We start from the raw sequence: 20,802 nt of genomic DNA, 5'->3' as shown, positions 1-20,802 counted from the left end.
CATGCGTATTGCAGTAGGTCAGGGGTCTCAAACACATGGCATGCGGCCCCCCCGCCCTCCCCCAACGTTTACCTAGAGCGGCTCCGGCCCGACGCGCACCGGGGGCAGAGCAGGCTCCCTGCCTGCCCTGCCCCCGCACTGCTCCAGGAAGCGGGGCACAGGGGTGTGTGTGTGTTGCTGTTGCTTCAGGCACCGCTCCCATTGGCCGCGATTCCCCACTCCCGGCCAATGGCAGCTGCTGGGGGCGGTACCTGAAGCAACAGCAACACCCACACCTCTGCGTCCCTGCTTCCCCAGGTTCCGTCCGCTTCCTGGAGCGGCGCGGGGGCAGGGCAGGGCAGGCAGGCGCCCTGCCCTGCCCCCAGTGCACGTCAGGCCAGAGCCCACCCCCGAACCCCTCCTGCAGCCGAACCCCGTGTCCTGAGCCCCCTGCTGTACCCTGCACCCCGACCACCTGCCCTGAGCCCCCTGCTGCACCCTGACCTCCTGCCCTGAACCCCCCGCCGCACCCTGCACTCCTCCTGCACCCACCCCCCTGCCCTGAGCCTCCTGCCGCACCCTGCATCCTGACCCCCACCGCACCCCTCACCCCTCCTGCACCTCACACCCCAACTCCTTGCCCTGAGCCCCGCTACACCCCACATCCCTCCTGCACCCCCTGGGGGCAGGGAGGGGATGGAGTTGGGGTGGGGATTTCGGGGAAGGGGTTGGAATGGGGGCAGGGAAGGGGTGGGAACAGGCAGGGAAGGGCCTCATGGAAGGGGTGGAGTGGGGGCAGGGCCGAAGGTGGCGGGGGGGGAGGTGTCAAATAAAGACAAGGGCAAAGTACTTAGGCAGAGGTGAAAGTGGGCCGGTACGGCATACTGGTAAGAAGTGGCCGCCAGTACCGGCCCATACACAGCTCACGTTAAAGCGCTGTTGCGGCAGCACTTTAACGTCACTGCCCCTTCCCCCCCCAGCCCGCATCCAGGGCTGCTGATGGCGGGGGCAAAAGGGTCAGCTGCCCTGGGCCTGGGAATTTAAAAGGGCCCGGGGCTCCCAGCCGCTGCTACCACGGCAGCCGCCGGAGCCCTGGGTGGTGTGGACCGGGCAGCGTGGAAGGGCGGGCTGGGGGAGGCTGACCCCTGGCCGCGCCCCTTCCAGGGACCTGGAGCTTGGCCCCCATACTGGTAAGTATTTTATCTTTCTTTCACCCCTGGCTCTCCTTCATTAAGTAGAGGGCCTAAGTTTCCTGTGTCTTTCTATTGTTCCTAATATATTTAAAGAACTACTACTGCTTGCCTTTTATGTCCCTTGCTAGGTGTAACTCACTTGGGGCCTTAACCTTTCTTACTTTGTTCCTACATGCTTGTGCTATTCTTTTGTACTCATTCTTTGCAAATTGTCCACATTTCCACTTTTTGTAGGGTTCCTTTTTGATATTTAGGTCATTATATGGCTCAATTAGGAGTCTTTTGGCCTCTTACTATTTTTTCTTATCTTTCCTTCACCTTGAGATAGTTTGCTGTTGAATGCAGCAGTCTGCCTGCACGTAATCCATTCAAGGATTTGGAACCTTAAACTGAAAGCTCTTTGGGTCAGGGTTGGTGCAGTGCCTAGTTCAATGGAGCCCTGATCTTGATTGAGGCCTCTTAGCAAAAAAAAAAAAAAGCTTTAACTCGATTTCACCAGCGTCTTTTATTACAACTAATATTGTTGAAACTACATGATGCATGCTCATAAATAAAGAACACTGAGTGCCATAAGTTTTGTTGCACTAGGGTGTGAACATCTGGATAAATATTAGTTTGGTCAGCTACTATTGAAATGTGGTGTATGTTTATCTTTGTCATTTTAGTCAATTTTATGCTGGAATTAACCCAAAATGAGTGAAAGCTTTTCTGAGAATTTATATTAGGGTCTTGTGCCATAACACAGGAATTTGAAACATAATATATAGTTGCATTCCATTTCAGCTCATTGCCTGGAATTAAATTTTTTTAAAGTTATAGTAATTTAAAAATAAATAAACAGATTAGTAGTTTAATAAGTAGGCATTTTTATGTCTTCCATGTATTCATAATGCTGCTGAAGTGAGTTGCATAAATAATTGTGTTGTTAATGGAATTAGGAGAAAGCAGATTTTTTTTCCATTGCATTGTTCAAATATATTCCTTTTAAAAACCACAAAATAGCTTGAAGTTCTGGGAAAAAATAATTAAAATATTTTTTTCTCTGCAGATTAATTCCATGCTGTTATCTGGAAATTGAGCCGGAGATTAATTTCGGCACAGTGATTGCAAACAGTAAAGTAATTAGTAGAGAGATTAGTATTACTAACCATGGATCATCTCCAGGTAAATATCACTATGCAGTAAATTACCAAAAAGTTTTATTTTTCTTTGAAAATGTAGTTTTTGTGCAAGTTAATACTTCAGCCATAAAGGAATTTAAGATCTTATGCAGGAGAAAATAAGGCTTTGATTTGAACAGGACTGTGAGTGCACAATTGCTGGTTTTGTAAATGTCCCCCCAGACTCTTAAACTCAATAGTGAGTTGTTGTGAAACTGCTCAGAGAAGGAGAGCTCATGTAAAACTCCTGGCAGCTGTAAGACTTCTGATGATTCAAAAATACATTTGTAGTAGTGTGCTATTCTTGAGTCTAGGCAGAGGCCTGGTCTACATTATACAGTTAGGTCGATGTAAGGCAGCTTACATTGACCTAATTATTCAGTGTAGTCACTACAGCCTTGTCCCACTGATGTATGTGCCCTACTACACTGACATAATAACTCCACCTTACGAGAGGTGTAGGGCTTATGTCGTTGTAGTTAGGGTGACACAGTGTCTCCGAAGACACTGTTACTTACATTCGCTGTTGGCTGTCTTGTCAATTTCATGGAGTCTCAAAATTGACAAGAAAGCCCAACTCTCCAGCCAGGCTCCTGCTGGGTCTCCGCTCCAAGCTGGGCTGCCACCCAGGCTTCTGGCTTGGGCTGCTGCCCGAACTCCCCACTCCGTGCTGGAAGCCCGGCTCCACGCTTCCTGCTGGGAGCACGGCAGCTGACCAGACTCCGTGCGTGGATCTCCCTGCTGGAGGTAAGAAGCCCTAGATGGCTGCCTTGCGGCTGGCAGCAGGGAGGCAAGAAGCCTGGGGGGCAGCTGGACTTCCTGCGGGGATCTGCACGGAGCTGAGTCATACCTCTCAACCCTCCACACTGGCCATCTTCAGTCAGTGGAAGCACTACTGGTGAGGATGTGAACCATCGACCCAAGGAGGTTAGTGTGTAGACATCCAGTCATCTCAGTAATTACTGTGGTGGCTGTAAGTCAACCTAACATAGGTCTATTTAGATTGTAGCATAGACATGCCCTGAGGGACTGTATTAGAAATTACAAGATGTCGTCTCCTTTCATTAGGCAGAATAGCTCACATATAACTGCTTTTATTATTTTTATTGAAGTCTGTGATCCCAATACCTTCCCACTGGCAAGACATGTTGCTCTGAAACTTGGTAGGAATTGCAGTGGCAAAATCCATCAGGATGAGGGACAGGCCATGCCTGTTACCACAGAATAAGTAGGGCAACTGTCTGTTCCAACTAGAGAGCTTTCACCTGGTCGGCATAGCTCTTGATCACACAAATTGAGAAGTTTGGTGTTTCTGAGCAGGTGTCTCAAGTCCCTCAGCTTCTTGGAAGGAACCTTCTTAAGTGTATATACCCTTCAGGAGAAAATTCTGATGATCTGGTATGAAAAGACTTGTGTGGAATCTTTTAAGTGATCCCATATAAATAGGGTTGGCAGAACTGAATTTTTATTTATTTATTTTTTATAGTTGGGACACATACTATAGATGTTTATTTTTAAGCTTTTTTCAACTTTTATCAGTTTAAATTTTCACAGTTAAGGGAAATTGCGTGGGGCTAAGTCTGGGGGTGTGCGTCAGATAATTATTTAATGACTGTAGTTGAGATGCAAAAAGTTAAAGCTTTATAATTGTTAAAACAAATTTGTCAACATCACATGTTCAAATATACAAAGTAAATGTCCTTATATCAACCTCTAATAAGCAACATTTTCTTACTTTGACTATGTGTACATTTTTATTATTATTGATGGAAATATTTTTTGTTTTGTTTTTGTGTGCACAGTGAAATTGACATTCACCAACATTTACCAATACAAATCTAATCCTTCCAAGCCTACATATAAATTATTTGACTACATTTTTCACTTTTCAGGGTTATAGGCATTTTCTTCCAGAAATCGTTTGGCATCTATTCTGGGTTTCAGGGAACAAACTTTTAAGGCATATAATTTTTCTCTGGCCCTTGGTCATGTGTGACTTAATCCATTTGGAAATGCTCACTAAAAACTCCCTGGTTTGTAGCATATTAAGGTGGCCCTGACTAAGCTGATGGAATCTCCTTTTGAGCCATTTGATACCCGTGAGCTCAAGTTTCTTACGTAGAAGGTCATTTTCTTATGGCAGTAACTTTAGCTCATAAAATGAATAACTTTCAGGTTCCAGTGAACGATCCACTTTTATATTCTCTCTTTTTAAGGATAAGGTGATATGAGTATGTATACTAAATTCCTTCCAAATTTCTTCCTTCAAAATTCAACTTTAGTTAATCATCCTACCATCATTTTATCCCAGGCCTTTAAGCCCATCCTGGTGAAGCTGTTCTTCATAAGTGTCAAATTTTCTATAGATGTTTATCTGATATGGATTAAAATCCATCTGGTTTTTGTTGTTCTTGTCTTACACAAAAATAACAGGGAATGTTGTTGCCAAGAGAGCCATATGAGAATGGCTATTTAATTGCAGGTCTCGTTGTTTAAAATCTGGCAGGCCTACAACTCAATGATCACATCAACACCCTGTTTGGGATGAGGGAAGCTTGCTGTGGCTGAAAACTGCTGATACATCTACAGGAGATTTGTGAGGCAGCCATGTTCACATACATGCAGACATCTAGTCCGGCTTTGAGCAGGGAGTTGGACTAGATGACCTCCTGAGGTCCCTTCCAACCCTGATATTCTATATTCTATGATTCTATCTACTAAGCACTAGTGCTCAGATTTTGTTTGTGTTATAAAAAATCTTTTTTGCTATAAGGTATCAAAACTGTTGCACACTTCAGTAATTTTAGAATTTTTTATCTTTGCTTTTTATTCCAGATGTTAAATGAGGGGTGTGTGTATATATGTGTGTGTGTGTGTGTGTGTGTGTGTATGTGTATATATATATATATATATATATATATATATAATATAGACACTAAATTAATATATATAAAGTATAAAAGGAAAGGTATTAACAAAGAGGACAAAAATATTTGTATATACTATTTGTTTTGTGAAAAGTTTCAGTTATAATCTTCTGTTTTCCCTAGAATCTAATGCTCAACTCTATGGGGAGAAAAAAGTCAGTGGTGATCTATGGAACAGTATAAATCTTCTATTCCACAAAGCAGTTTGTTATATTATATAACAAAAATGCTTTGTGACAGGCATATTCAACTTGTTCTAAGTGTCTACTGAAATTTGTGTTTGGCTCTGTGTTTTTGTAGAGATGTCATTGCGGCAGTTTAGTCTTCTAAAGTGGGAAATCTACCACTGCTGTAAATTGCTTACCTGTTTTACATATCATTTTTTTTGGCTGAGGTAACTTCCAATTAGGGATAAATAGCCTTTCCTTTATACTTCTCACTACAACTTTGTCAAACACTCTTTAGGGGAGAAAATATTGATGTTAGTGTCTTCCTTTCCTGTTAACATTCTACTTAGTAATGATGCTTAGTGTTAGCAGCTGTTCACCGGACACTTTGAATGTACACAGATTTCATATATTTTTTTTATTTCTTCTACGAGGTTGGAACTTGATGTGTAATGTGTGGTTTTTAAATCAGCCATTACTAATAAATAATTTATCTCCTAGAACAGAAGTAGTTGTGTGAGAAGTACTGATCCTTTACCTGTTTTAAGCATATGTATAATTCACCTGGAGTGAAGTTGAGCCTGGTGCAGAAGAAGCCCTATGATGAAGGATGGGCTGCTGATGCAGGATTGGGCATATGGAGGTGGCTTTGTATACACTGGTGCAAAGGATAGTATTGAGGGCAGACAAGGGATGGACCGCTGAATCCATGACTGTGGGCCCAGTGGACCTAATACTCCCTGCAAGTAATGTTGAGGGGCAGTATCCAGACACTGGAGTTATGTCAGCAGGAGAGGGGCTGCATCCTGGCCTCTGAATGAGGGAGTAGGTTACATGTGTCCTGACTCCATGCTGTTAATCAACATAAAACTTGAGTACTTTATTTTGAGTCAGTATCTTGTTAAAAATCATAGAATCGCAGGACTGGACAGAACCTCAAGAGATCATCTCGTCCAGTTCCCTGCACTCATGGCAGGACTGTGTTATCTAGACCAGGGGTAGGCAACCTATGGCACGGGTGCCAAAGGCGGCATGCGAGCTGATTTTCAGTGGCACTCACACTGCCCGGGTCCTGGCCACTGGTCCAGGGGGCTCTGCATTTTAATTTAATTTTAAATGAAGCTTCTTAAACGTTTTAAAAACCTTATTTACTTTACATACAACGATAGTTTAGTTATATATTATAGACTTATAGAAAGAGCCCTTCTAAAAACGTTCAAATGTATTACTGGCATGCAAAACCTTAAATTAGAGTGAATAAATGAAGACTCGGCACACCACTTCTGAAAGGTTGCCGACCCCTGATCTAGACCATTTGATGTGGAAGCTCCTGTGGTAACTACAGTACATGGCTTTATATAGCAGCAGTTTTAATAGTTTATTGATACTTCTTGGTTGTCAGCAGGTAATACGATGCCACATGTGGAATACATCCATTTATCTATTCTGTTGTTCAAATTGTTTGTTAATTTTTAAAAAATGTATCCTACACTTGTGCTTAGATTTTTCTCATTTGCGGTGTACTACACTGCATACATACGCAGTTGTCAATTGCATGGAAGGAGACAATAGACTTCTCTTTGGTTAAACTCTTAAACATTTGGCTACTACCGCTACATAAAGCTATGTCTCAAATTTGCCGGACATACAAAGTGTTACTAGCAACTGTTTTATGATACAATCAGTTGGGTTCTGAATGTCTATTACATTGTCTATTACAACAGTAACTTTGCACAATGGCATTGTATATGGGCATCTGATGTTTGAGGAAAGCCAGAAAAACACAAATTTTAAATGTTAGATTAGGATTTTTTGCAATATGTGTGTTACGATACCATAATTTTATTTTTATAAGTTACTTTATTTTATGTACTATTTATGAAACTTTACTGTGTTTTAGTTTATTCTAAGTGTTGAATGCTAGATAATCTTCCATTTAAATGTCATATGTAACATACAATATTATATTCGTCTTAGGTGCATTTAAAATAGACTACAACGGAAGTGTCCCTGTTAACATAGTACCTACCAGTGGAGTTGTGGAACCCAAAACATTACAGTTGGTTAAAGTGGATATCTGTACAGATATACCCAGAGTCATTAGGGAAGTGGCAAAGTAAGTGCAGAATGTGACTGCATAAAGTCTGCTTGTTTTGGATGATTTTTTAATATCCTGTATTATTTCTAAAATCTCTTCAGTACAGCTATATTTATCCAAATACTGAATAATTGGAACCACAATGTGACAAGAAGAAGTTAAGTTACCAGACATCAGTTGCTGCCCCCAGTTGTCCAAAGCTTTACTTCATTAAATAGTTTTGCTGATGACATTAGCTCTATAGAGCAATGCTGTAGGAATTGTGTGCCTGGCAACACTAAAACAGTATTGACAGGCAGTGGATGCATGTCTCTTGAGCTCAACATTCTTCTGACCAAGGGCGTACATACTCTTGCACTGTTGGTTCCTGTCTCTCTGCCAGCTGATGTGATTTGGGGAACCTTGTCCTTTCTCTTTTAGTGGACTAGTTAGAGGGTGTATTTTAAAAAAACCTTTATAGATTTGAGAGGCATTACAGGTTCCATTGGTATTCTCACTTCAAGTACACTGAGTCTCTCTCAGATCAGTAGAATCTTTCAAAATATAAATATTTTTAAATGCAACCATAATAGCTCTTTCCTTTTGTAAAGAGTTTAAAAAAGTTATTTAAAGTTAGGACTTGATTAGTACAAAGAATCTAATTAGCCAAAAAAATCTTGTGGACCTGGGACAAATAGTGCTGCATTTATTCAGACAAATGTTATTGTTAATAGGCATGACGCTTCTCCAGTACTTTGAAGGGTTGTAAAACACGCAAACCCTTTTCTCTTCAAGAGCTTGAAGGACAGGAGCAATTGATTATAAATTCTTCTGTTAGTTCAAGAGTCCAGGAAAAGCTCTCTTGAGGAGGCAGTTTTCTGGCCCAAGTAAATCAGTTTATCACATTCCTTGGCACTGAAGCCAGGATCATCTGACAAGTCCTATCCTGTTAAAGGACGTCAAAAGCAGAGGACTCCTAGAGATGATCCATCTAAGATGGTTCAATTATTGAAGGGTTTAAAATCTTCAGATCCAGCAACAGGGGAGTCTGGCTTCTCTAGTTACAGGGGAATTGAGAGATTTTTTTTTTAGACGGAGCTAGGTTTTTATATGCTCAGATGAAGTGGGCTGTAGCCCACGAAAGCTTATGCCCAAATAAATTTGTTAGTCTCTAAGGTGCCACAAGTGCTCCTCGTTCTTTTTGCTGATACAGACTAACACGGCTACCACTCTGAAGTGAGTAGAATGTAAGGCTCCAAGGATATGGTTGTCACCCACCTCCTAACTGCCGGTACTGCTCAAAAAACCCCCAGTGTCCCATGTGTGATTCTTCCACTATGACTCTGCAGAGACAACACACTCAGAGAACACAATTTATAATGGTACATAATCTCTTCGTACTGTAGAATGTGTTTATTTTTGTGCCAGTGTGGTTAGTTTAAATTCTCTGATATAGTTGACTAAATCAAAGGCGTATAGTAAACAAACTAAAGCTCCAATAAAATTCATAGATGATTCTTGTATGAATTTTAGATGTGTACATCTCATTTTTTCTGTTTCTCTTTCCAACAGAGTGGAATTGCAAGGTCGTGGTATTACAAACTTAAGGATAGAAGCTCATGTAGTTGAACAAGTTCTTGAATTATTAGGTGTGTCTCATGAAAACACACTAGAATGTATTCATTTTGGATCTGTCTATTTTGGAACTTCAAATACTGAACAAGTGGTTCTGTACAATAAAAGCCCAGAGACCATGAACTGGGTGGCAGTACTGGAGGACGATGCTGTTGGAGGAGAGATGGTAAGGAAACAATGTTGAATTTTTTAAAATTTCAGTGCAAAGTTGTTTTGATGACTGCTTTTCAGTCTCAAATTTTTTTTTTTACAGCCTCCCTCTATTAGTGTCCCTTACCTCACTCTTCTTTCAGTCAGTACAGTTGCTGAAAGATCTGTCCAACAGCAGGACTATCATTATAGGTTTCATTGAGAGTAAAGTGTTCATACCAGCAAGAAATCAAGTCAACTTTTTTTAAGAGTCCATTTCATATCCCCCCTGCTAATGTTTGTGGGTTTTACAGTATAAATTGAGAGATTGGTGGTAGTGTTAAATTTTCCTACTTCTTAAACCTTTTTTGCTTCTGTCTCTTGTTGCTGTGTGAAAGAGCCACACTAAAAGGGGAAATTGACTGACATAACTATATTTCACATTTTGGTGTTGTCTTACAGGGCACACATCTTCAGAAGAGTACTGATGCTGTTTTACAAGAATTGAGCTTCATAAATAGAACCAAAGAACTAGATGTTTCAACTTTGATCTCCTGCATTCCCAACCAAGGAACCTTGCTACCTTATCAGAAAACTGTGGTTACACTGTGCTTTAGTCCAAAGTAAGTACACAGGGCAACCTTAAGAGGCTGACACAATAAAAGATGTAATTAATAAGTTCAGGCAAATCTATTTGCAGCTGTGTTAGATGTATTAAATTAACCCTGATGTCTCAAATTATTTCCTCTCAATGGGCACAGATCAATGCTAGTTTACTGCTTATGGACAGTTTAAAATAAATTAGAAACCTAATTTCTTATATACAGAGTTAAAAGTAAATTAATTAAAATAATACATTTTTGTTTGATAAACAAAGATGTATACATTTTCCCCCAGATTAAATCTACAAATTTCCTTTTAGTTCATCCTCCAAAGTAATCACAGATCAATCCAGGCAAGGAGGTTTGATTTACTGTTCAAAAATAATTTTTAAACTCTTCTTGCTGGCTAGAAGTTTTGCTGAGAGGCTTTGACAACTGAGTTATGTCAGTTATAAGAATATTTCCTGGATGAAAAATTGTGTGCGGGGGAAATCTCTTGAATTAGGATAGTTCGTCACCTTCAAGTTAGCAGTTTCTGCTACATTCCCCATTGCAAATGCAGCGCACTACGGCAGTTGATAATCTGGTGTTTTACACATTTGTTCTGTGCATGCCAGCATGTATGTACATGTGCCATAGTAACGTCTCATCCTGACACTAGTGACAAGAATAGAAAAAAGACCTACCTCACTGTAAAGTAGTTAATAATTCACTAAGATTTACTTCAGCAACCAGAAAGTTGGATAACAACATGTTTTTTTCATGTTTCTGGGCAACAAGAAGGGTATTAAATTCTCCAGAGGAACTGATTTCCCTCCCCCGCCTGTGGAATATGCAGAAATGGCTGTGCGACTCCCACTGTTCAAGTTTGGTAACTTCTTTTAACTTGAATGTCACTAGAATAATGTCAATTTGGTGGTCTGAAAGAACAGAAACATCATCACCACCAGGTTTATATAGGGCAGCTACAGGGCTTCTTTGTATGCTTGTGTATGTATGTCATTAGAGTTGATGTGGCTATACCCTCTGCTGCTTTTGGGACGTGGGAGCTGCAGACTACTATATCTGAGTAGTCTCTTCCGTTTCAGTACTGTGTTCAATTTTAAAGTCTCATTTGTCTGAGCTGTAACAGGATTGTAGAAATCAAATGAACTGATGAAAAATTACCATTGATTAATAATATGTATGGTATTTAAAGAATGTGAATTTTACAGGCAATTTAAAAGAGACATTGGACTTACTGAATTTCCACCAAGACAAGATTATGCACTGTTTTTGAGGTTTGAGGCCATAGGAAGTAAAGATAGCTTTCTGCAGGCTCTGAATGGTGACAGCATACCACTCAAAGGTATGTTATCAGAAATATATAGTTTACATGTGGAAAACTTTGACGTTTTTAAATTTTTCCACGTCAGATTAGTAATTTTAAAGAGGACCTGTATATGTGTTGTGGGGACCTGCACATGTACATTAAGAGAACTGGTGCTGAGGAAATAGTGAGGAAAAGGGCAGCCTTGACTTTTAAGATTCTAACTTGGGGTTGGAGGGGAAGGGGAAAATACATTTAGAATCATTTATGTCATGAATGCACCTTTTGGCTGCAAGAATTTAGTATTTAATTGTAGGTTTAACTAATTTTTAAAAAATAGATTTGTAAATCACCAAAGTTTATAGTTAGGTCAAAATGATTGTGTTTTTCCAATTTTAATAAACCAAGAGGGTTTTAAATGATGTATTAGCCTATATAAATAAGCATGTACATCTTGCATTAAGTTTGTGGCCAATTATATTAAAATTCTGAAACACAGTATTAGAAAAGAAACCATGTTACTTCATAATTTTACCTATTCTGTGGTTGTAAGAGTCTAAAACTGTTTCATGTCTTTTTAATTCAATATCGTATTTTATACTTGTTTCTTACTCTCTCTTGTGCAGAGACTCATCCTCATCATGTGGAGTTAGCTTTGACAGGTTCAGGGCTTCCTGTCATGTTAACTTTCAGTCCAGGACCAGTTGTTAATTTTATGGACTGTTTCATGGGTGAACACACAGAGATTATGTGCACTCTCAAAAATGAATCTGAGTCACTTCCAGTAACATTCAGCTTCCACAAGATAGCGCATTTTAATATTTGTCCCGAAAAAGGGAAAGTAAAAGAAAAATGTACAAAGGTAAGGTAAATATTCATCTTTTTCCCAGTAAATAGATACTTGGTTGGAAAGATGAGGACACCATTATGGATAACAATTGTTCATGTTAGAACTGTAAATTGTTTTGTTTGCATATTTTCAGTGGTGAATACTAGATTCACTTAAGGAGAGGTTCCACATTTCCTTTTATATGAGCCAAGCTCACAATTTGTCAGTATAGAACCATACAGTGGACTCTGACAAGCACCGAATACTATCAATTTTCAAATGGGGAGGGATGGGAAAGTACATTTTGTAGTGACTCTGGCCTTCATCCTGCAAAGACATAGATACTTAAGTAAAATTGCTCATGTACCTAAATCTTTGCGAGATAAGGCCTTAGGTTTAATTGTTCCATTAAATCACATATTTTAGCTCTTTTCCTTTATGGAGCACAAAGGCATGTACAGTTAGAACAAGTATATAAGTATAACTTTTATGAACAGATAAATTCAGGGCACCGTGGAAGATGTGTAAATATATTATTCTACAGAATTGAGCTTATAAAATTTTGTTAATGCCTAACAGTTCTATACTTTTTAATTGGTTCAATTACATGTAATAATTAGTACTATGAAAAAGCAAGTAGTACCCTTTTAAAATAAATTTGAATCAGTATGATGTAACTAATTTGTAATAAAGAAGAGTCTACATAATATCTCTCTGCTTTATTTTTAATAAAATGTTTCATAGCAATGTTAATTTTTTTAGGATGTGATGTTTTCATTTGCTCCACGTCAAGCAGGAACCTTTAAAGCGAAGCAAGTCGTAGATATTTTCGGTTCAGTGGCAGAGGAAGATAACTTATTGTCTTTGAAGATCAAACCCTTTCATCAAATACATTTAAGTTTTACTGGTGTATGCAAACCGAAAACCAAGAAAATGATGTTTAAAATCAACCCTGGTATGTTACTAAACAAAAAATTCTGAGTGTTTTCATTTTTAGAAATATACTTCTTAACAGGTCTTAGGAATAGAGTCCGTTCATATTTTAGCCGTTTTAAAAAACATTTTTATTTGAAAGATTACTCACTTTATTAAAATATATCCATGGTAATTGTTTTTTAAAATTTTTACATGATTTATCTAATCAGGCTTTAACTTTGTGCTGCTTTATATGATCCTGAGGATTTGCAGTCTTACGTTTTACATTAAGAATTATTGTACTGTACTTTTGTATTTAACTATCTTGAACAATCCTGGTAATTTTTCTTTGTAATGTATCTGTTAATACCCTCCACCTAACACTTGAGAAAATATTTAGGAGCCTAACTCCCACTGAATTAGGTGCCTTAAAAACCTTTGAGGATCTGGACCAAAATGCCTGTTTACCAGAATAAATACATGGAGATGGTTGTTTACTAGAAGGAACACTGTCAGGTTGAAAGTTTTTTTTTATATTTATATATAAAATACACTTTATGTGGTGAACTGATAATACCTTGGATTATTGAAAATAATTTTTTTTTAAAAAAAAATAAGTGTTTATCTTTTATACTGTTTGTTCACTCTTTGCATTTCACTCACATCAAACAATCATTTTCATTTTCTGGTAGTTGTGCACTTGCACAGTGCTGCTGTGTTTGGATTCCAAACAGTGACATGGACCATGCAGAATAAGTTAGGAGGGACAATATATACCACAGGTGTTTAATGTTTTTTGAGGCTACTATTACCCCATGATTTCACCACCACACCTAGTTCTTTGATCTTTCCCCATATCACTGTCCTGCAACTACCCCAGTCCTATGGATCTGTGATATCCATAGCATAAATGATATTCCAGAGCATAAAGCAACTCCCTCATATTCCCGGTTAGGTTACTTGTCCTTGTTTCTAATATCTTACAAGAGGTTCTACCCAACAGTGTTACTGTTTGGTTTCAGAAACCCAGTTCTTGGCTAGTGTCCAAGATGCTGTGACACTTAAATCCTGAAGTTTTGCTACAGGGCTTGTCTTCATTATGAACCACCAAGCTTGTGGTTTGGAGGAATTGTTTTATTCTGTGGGACAGTCCAATAATTATTTTAAAGCCCATACACTTTGATTGTTTTAAATTTACGTAAATTGAAAGGTGACCGGTAATGAAAGAAAAGACGTGGGCTACAGATGTATGTTTAAATGGTTATTCATTTTAGGTGTGATTTGATGGTTCAAGTGTGTGTGTGTGTGTGTGTGTGTGTGTGTGTGTGTGTGTGTGTGTGTGTGTGTAAATACATCCATTTCTTTCATGTCCAGGTTGCTTACTTTGCTGCCCATTTTAGCTCTTGTTTCTTACTACCTTCCCCAACCCTTAGGTTTCTGGTCAATCATATAGCATAAGGACAGGACTTCTGGAAAAACATTTCCATTTGGTCGCCTAGGAAGTACTGCAATATGAGACTTGGCCAGTTTGAGAGTCATCTGACAAAACAAATTCGAATGGGAGACTGCCTAATAAGAAGCCTACCTTCTCAACAGAGAACTTTTTTTTTTGTTTGTTTGTTTTTGGGCAGGGGAATCTCCAGTAGCGTCACAAAGTTGGGATGGAGGAAAACATGTTCCCCTCCTCCCTCCCTGGTTATGCCAATGAATGCTGTTAGGAAATAGTTATAGTCAAACAAACTATTTTAACTGGATTAATTTTATACATGATAAACTTCTATTAATGTAGTTATGCAGAACTTTTAAAAAAAATACTTCTCAATTTTGGATTTAACTGCCTGGCTGTGTTTCTTTAATTTAAAAAATATAGGAAAGCAGACCCATATGTGTATAGTAATAAATTAATTTCAAACTATATACTAGTAAAATTGAGAGAAACTGTGGAATATATAAATGTAGGCCTTGGGCTACACTTGCAAGTTACAGCGCTGTAAAGGCTCCCCCAGCGCTGTAACTCACTCCCCGTCCACACTGGCAAGGCATTTGTAGCGCTGTATCTCCGTGGTTGCAGCGCTGCATGTACTCCACCTCTCCGAGAGGAATAGCAAGTGCAGCGTTGCCACTGCAGCGCTGCGGCGCCAGTGTGGCCGCCCAATGCGCTGTGAATGGCCTCCAGAATTATTCGGCAGTATCCCACAATGCCTGTTCTAGCCACTCTGGTCATCAGTTCAAACTCTACTGCCCTGGCCTCAGGTAACCAACCATGTGACCGACCCTTTACATTCCCCGGGAATTTTAAAAATCCCCTTCCTGTTTGCTCAGCCCGGCGTGGCGTGGAGTGCTATCAGTGAATCTTTCCAGGTGACCATGCCTCCACGCGCCAAGCGAGCCCCAGCATGGAGCAATGGCGAGTTGCTGGACCTCATCAGTGTTTGGGGGGAGGAAGCTGTCCAGTCCCAGCTGCGCTCCAGCCGTAGGAATTACGATACCTTCGGGAAGGTATCAAAGGACATGATGGAAAGGGGCCATGACCGGGACCCCCTGCAGTGCAGGATTAAAGTGAAGGAGCTGCGGAGTGCCTACCGCAAAGCCCGCGATGCAAACGGCTGCTCGGGTGCTTCCCCCCGCGACCTGCTGATTCTACAAAGAGCTGGATGCGATACTTGGGGTTAACCCCACCTCCACTCCGAGCACCACCATGGACACTTCAGAGCTGGTGTGGGGTGGGGGGAGGAGGAAAACGGGAGTGATGGTGGTGGGCCGGATGGAGACACCCCGGAATCCCTGGAGCCATGCAGCCAGGAGCTCTTCTCGAGCCAGGAGGAAGGTAGCCAGTCGCAGCGGCCGGTACTTGGTGGAGGACAAACAGAAGAGCAGGTTCCCGGTAAGCGGTTTTTTTTTTTTTCCGGGAAGGAATTTTTTCGGTGCGGGCTCTTTGGAAGAGGACGGTTAGGCATGCATGCCTAGATGCGGAATAGTGCATTGATGTGGTTTATCACATCGCGGTAATCGGCCTCGGTAATCTCCTCGAATGTCTCATCCAGAACGTGTGCAATGCGCTTGCGCAGGTTTATCGGGAGAGCCACCATGGTCCTTGTCCCAGCCAGGCTAACGTGTCCGCGCCACTGTGCCGCGAGGGGCGGGGGGACCATTGCTGCACACAGACAAGCTGCATATGGGCCAGGGCGGAAGCCGCATTGCAGTAGAAGACCCTCCCTTGCTTCCCAGGTCACCCTCAGCAGCGAGATATCGTCCAGGACGAACTCCTGTGGAAAATGTTGGGACAGTGTTCAGTGTAGGTGCCCCCTGAAGCTGTTGGCTCTCCCCCAGGCACAGAAACCCAGAGGACAGTGCAGCCCTGAAACAATCAGTCCCCCTTACTCACCATTTTGAGGCTCCCGTGGGATATGGTGTGCTCTGTTTCGGACGGGAAAATTATGCTATTGTGTAGACCCTGTGTGTTTTCTACTCCTTAAGTGCGGGGGGAATCATTACTCTGTCTGGTATAAACAATGCTGCCTCTGTTAAATGTTGCATTTTTGCTTATACAGCTGCATCAACCTTGAGACCTCAGCCGTCCCTCTTATCGCCTGCTCAGAGACTGCAAAGACTCAGGAAGAGACCGCGAAAAAGCAAAGAAGACACGCTGCAAGAAGTGATGCGGCAATCTATTAAAGAGAATGAGAAAGCACAGGACTGGAGGGAGAGAGAAAGCAGGATCCGCCAGGAAAATGCAGCGCACCGGCAGCAAAGCACTGATAGGCTCATAAGCATCCTGGAGCGCCAAGCAGATGTTATCCAGGAGCTGGTAGCCATGCAGAAAGAGGAGCAGTACCGCAAACGCCACCCCCCCCCTACAGCTCTTGTCCCAAAACTCTTTCCGTTGTGCCCCACTGTCACCTCCAACCCACTTTCCCCAACTTCCGTGTTCTTCACGCCACCCGCTGCCTCCAACACCAGTATCTTCACCACCCAGCCCTGAAAACCACGACCCTTACCCTCTGCACTCAACCCCCATCACCATGCAGTATAGCTGTCCTGAAGTGCAGCACTCACTGCTCAGCATACCAGACAGGACATATGCGAATCTGTGATTGTACTGTTCCCCACGCCACCCCCTTGTTTCTTTTCAATAAATGGATTCTTTGGCTTTGAAAACATTCTTTATTATTGCATAAAGTAAAAGACTCCTTAGCCCAGGAAATAAACAGGCACTGCAAGTCTGCTTGTCTGCTAAGCAGACACTGATTCCTAAAGATTGGAACTACTGCACTTCACTCCTGTGCAGGGCACCAGATATCACTGCTGGTTTTCAGCCTCAAATTGCTCCCTCAAGGCATCCCGAATCCTTGCAGCCCCGCTCTGGGCCCCTGTAATAGCCCTGCTCTCTGGCTGTGCAAATTCAGCCTCCAGGTGTTGAACCTCGGAGGTCCATGCCTGAGTGAAGCTTTCACCTTTCCCTTCACAAATATTATGGAGGGCACAGCACGCGGATATAACCGCGGGGATGCTGTTTTCGGCCAAGTCCAGCTTCCCATACAGAGATTGCCAGCGGCCTTTTAAACGGCCAAAGGCACACTCCACAGTCATTCGGCACCGGCTCAGCCTGTAGTTGAACCGTTCCTTGCTGCTGTCAAGGCTCCCTGTGTAGGGTTTCATGAGCCACGGCATTAACGGGTAAGCGGGATCTTCAAGGATCACAATGGGCATTTCAACTTCCCCCTACCATGATCTTCCACTTGGGGGAAAAAAGTCCCAGCCTGAATCTTCTTGAACAGCCAAGTGTTCCGAAAGATGTGTGCGTCATGCACCTCTCCGGGCCAGCCCACGGTGATCCACAAGCACCTGGAGAACCATAGAGAAATACCCCTTCCGATTAACGTACTCGGATCCTAGGTGGGGTGGTGCCAGAATAGGAATGTGCATCCCATCTGTCACCCCTCCACAGTTAGGGAACCCCATTTGTGTAAAGCCAGCCACTATTTCCTGCACGTTACCCAGTGTCACGGTTCTTCTGAGTAGGATGCGATTAATGGCCTTGCAAACTTGCATCAACACGATTCCAACAGTCGACTTAGCCACTCCAAACTGGTTTGCGACCGACTGGTAGCTGTCTGGAGTTGCCAGCTTCCAGACTGCAATAGCCACCCGCTTCTCCACTGGCAGGGCAGCTCTCAATCTCGTGTCCTTGCGCCACAGGGTGGGGGCAAGCTCCTCACACAGTCCCCTGAAAGTGGCTTTTCTCATCCGAAAGTTCTGCAGCCACTGCTTGTCATCCCAGACTTCCATGACGATGTGATCCCACCACTCGGTGCTTGTTTCCCAAGTCCAAAAGCGGCGTTCCACGGTGCTGACCATGTCCGTGAATGCCACAAGCAATTTCATGTCGTACGCGTTACGCGGCTCGATAGCATCGTCGGACTCCTCTCCCTCACTCACTGTCGCTTTGGATCTTCAGGAATAGTTCGACAGCCAAACGTGACGTGCTGGCGAGACTCGTCAGCATACGCCTCAGCAGTTCGGACTCCATCTCCCGCAGACTGATCGCGCTGCACAGAAACCGTTGAAAGATGGCGCCAAAGGTGGACGGAAACAAAGGGATTTCTGGGATGCGAAGCAATGCATCACGGGGCATTGGGACAGGACCCAGAATCTCCCGCACCCATGCCCCCTTCCCACAACCCACGGCGCCAGAATGGGAAAAGGTGCTCTGTGGGATAGCTGCCCATAATGCACCGCTCCCAATAGCGCTGCAGTTGCCGCAAATGTGGCCATGACAGTGCGCTGGGCAGCTGTCAGTGTGGACAGACTGCAGCGCTTTCCCTACTCAGCTGCACAAAGTCAGGTTTAACTCACAGCGCTGTACATCTGAAAGTGTAGCCAAGGCCTTAGTGTCTGATTCTCTTCTCTTTTACACTAGTTCAAAATATACATTGTTGGTTGTATTATGGAAGCACCTAGAGCAGGGGCGGGCAAACTTTTTGGCTTGAGGGCTGCATCGGGTTTTGGAAATTGTATGTAGGGCCAGTTAGGGGAGGGGGGCTTGGCCTGGCCTTGCCTCCCACCCCCCTATCTGCCCCCCCCCACTTCTCACCCCCTGATGGTCTACCCCGGGACCCCTGCCCCATCCACCACCAGAACCCCCACCCCTGATTGCCCCCTGCCGCCCCATCCAACCCCCCCTTCTTCCTGACTGTCCCCCCAGACCCCGGCCCCATCCAACCACCCCTTTTCCCTGTCCCCTGACTGTCTCCGGAACCCCTGCCCCTGACTGTCCCCTGTCGCCCCATCCAACCTCCCCCTTCCTGACTGCCCCCCCGGACTCCTGCCCCCATTCAATCCCCCTATTCCCCGCCCTCTGACCGCCCCGACCCCTATCCACACCCCCGCCCCCGACCACCACCCTGAACTCCTCTGCCCGGTATCCAACCCCCGCTCCCTGCCCCCTTACCGCACTGCCTGGAGTACCAGTGGCTGGTGGCGCTACAGTCACACACTGTGCAGCACAGAGACCGGGTCAGGCCGGGCTCTGCAGTGGCGCTGCCCCAGGAGCTCACAGCCCCACCACCCAGAGCATTGCACTGGCGGCGGGGCGAGCTGAGGCTGCGGGGGAGGCAGAACAGCAGGGGAGGGGCCGGGGCCAGCCTCCCAGGGCAGGACGGTCCCGCGGGCCGGATGTGGCCCACAGGCTGTAGTTTGCCCACCTCTGACCTAGAGGTCCCATCTGACATCAGGGCTACATTTTGCTTTTTGTTGCTCATACGTAGTAAGAGATAATCATTGCTCCAAAATCTTTATAAACTGAATATATAAGAGTGATAAGCACGAGAGAGAGGAAGTATTAGGAATTAAGTACTATGAGGAACTGATAGAGAGATTCAGGCCCCAATTCAGCAAAGCATTTTAAGCACATGTGTAATCCCACAGATTTTAATGAGGCTATTGAAGTGCTTAAGTTTAAGTGGTTTGCTGAATCAAGGCCTAGATAACTTGCTCTGGATCATGCAGGAAAGTTTGTGCCAGGAGCAGGAATTGAACACAAGTCTGAGTCTTAATCCCTTTCCACAATACCATAATTTCTTCTCTTGAATGAAGATAATGTAAATACACTTTTGTAAAAATGGTGTGAGAAAAGTCAGAACTCTCATTTTTAGATGTGATTTCATTGTAATACCTTTATGAAACGTATATTTTTTTCTGAATTGAGATATTACTTTGTACCTCCCATTTGAAAATGGTAGCTTGATTGCAAGTAACCTGTTTTATTTAAATCCTAAGGCATAACACCAATGATTACCAATGCAACTGGACAGTTGGTAGCTGATGAGATTGGGCGATTTATTGATTTTGCACCAGTAGCAATGCTTCGATCAGCTCAAACACAGATGCATACTCACCAGATAAATAGGGACTGTAAAAGTGATGCACTTATAGCCTTTCCTAATGATCGCTCAGCCAGCATTAGGCCCAGTGAACGACATAAAAAATATAGGTAATGTACTATAATATTTAAATAAGAAACTAGGATGTAGTATTAACAGTTTATTACTTATTTCAAAAGTAGATCACGATCCATCGCTTAAAATACTTGAGTATATTTTCAGACTGAATTTTTTTTATATATAGCAGTCTGTTTTGACAGAAGAATGTATGTACTACATTCTGAGTTGCTTCTCATAGGAAACTGCAGGTGTAACTACTAATTCTTGTACGTTTTATTTTTATTGTTGTCTTTGCAAAGTCAAATACTAATAATCACCTGTAACATAATAGGAGTTTGCAATAAATTATTTATGTAACAAAATCAGTAATATTTTCCAAGTCTAACAAAACCCTAAATCATTAATCTATATAATGAAGCTACATTTCTCTCTAAATAT

At 42.7% G+C, this 20,802-nt stretch overlaps 1 protein-coding gene across 1 annotated transcript in view; it reads left to right on the top strand.

Annotated features, from left to right (window-relative positions):
- The window catches only part of LOC113406192 (cilia- and flagella-associated protein 47-like), a 691,445-nt gene that overhangs the window by 23,299 nt on the left and 647,344 nt on the right, over nucleotides 1–20,802 (top strand). The window contains exons 3-10 of the mRNA XM_029910955.1: nucleotides 2,221–2,336; nucleotides 7,404–7,542; nucleotides 9,076–9,304; nucleotides 9,730–9,890; nucleotides 11,084–11,217; nucleotides 11,805–12,040; nucleotides 12,770–12,962; nucleotides 20,201–20,414. Coding sequence (XP_029766815.1) covers nucleotides 2,221–2,336; nucleotides 7,404–7,542; nucleotides 9,076–9,304; nucleotides 9,730–9,890; nucleotides 11,084–11,217; nucleotides 11,805–12,040; nucleotides 12,770–12,962; nucleotides 20,201–20,414 — 1,422 coding nt within the window. The remainder of the gene's footprint in view (nucleotides 1–2,220; nucleotides 2,337–7,403; nucleotides 7,543–9,075; nucleotides 9,305–9,729; nucleotides 9,891–11,083; nucleotides 11,218–11,804; nucleotides 12,041–12,769; nucleotides 12,963–20,200; nucleotides 20,415–20,802) is intronic.

This window comes from Terrapene carolina, unplaced genomic scaffold (genome assembly GCF_002925995.2).
Source record: "Terrapene carolina triunguis isolate 2854851 unplaced genomic scaffold, T_m_triunguis-2.0 Scaffold23, whole genome shotgun sequence".
NCBI classification, from domain to species: Eukaryota; Metazoa; Chordata; order Testudines; family Emydidae; genus Terrapene; species Terrapene triunguis.
This window is presented reverse-complemented; position numbering and strand designations above follow the sequence as displayed.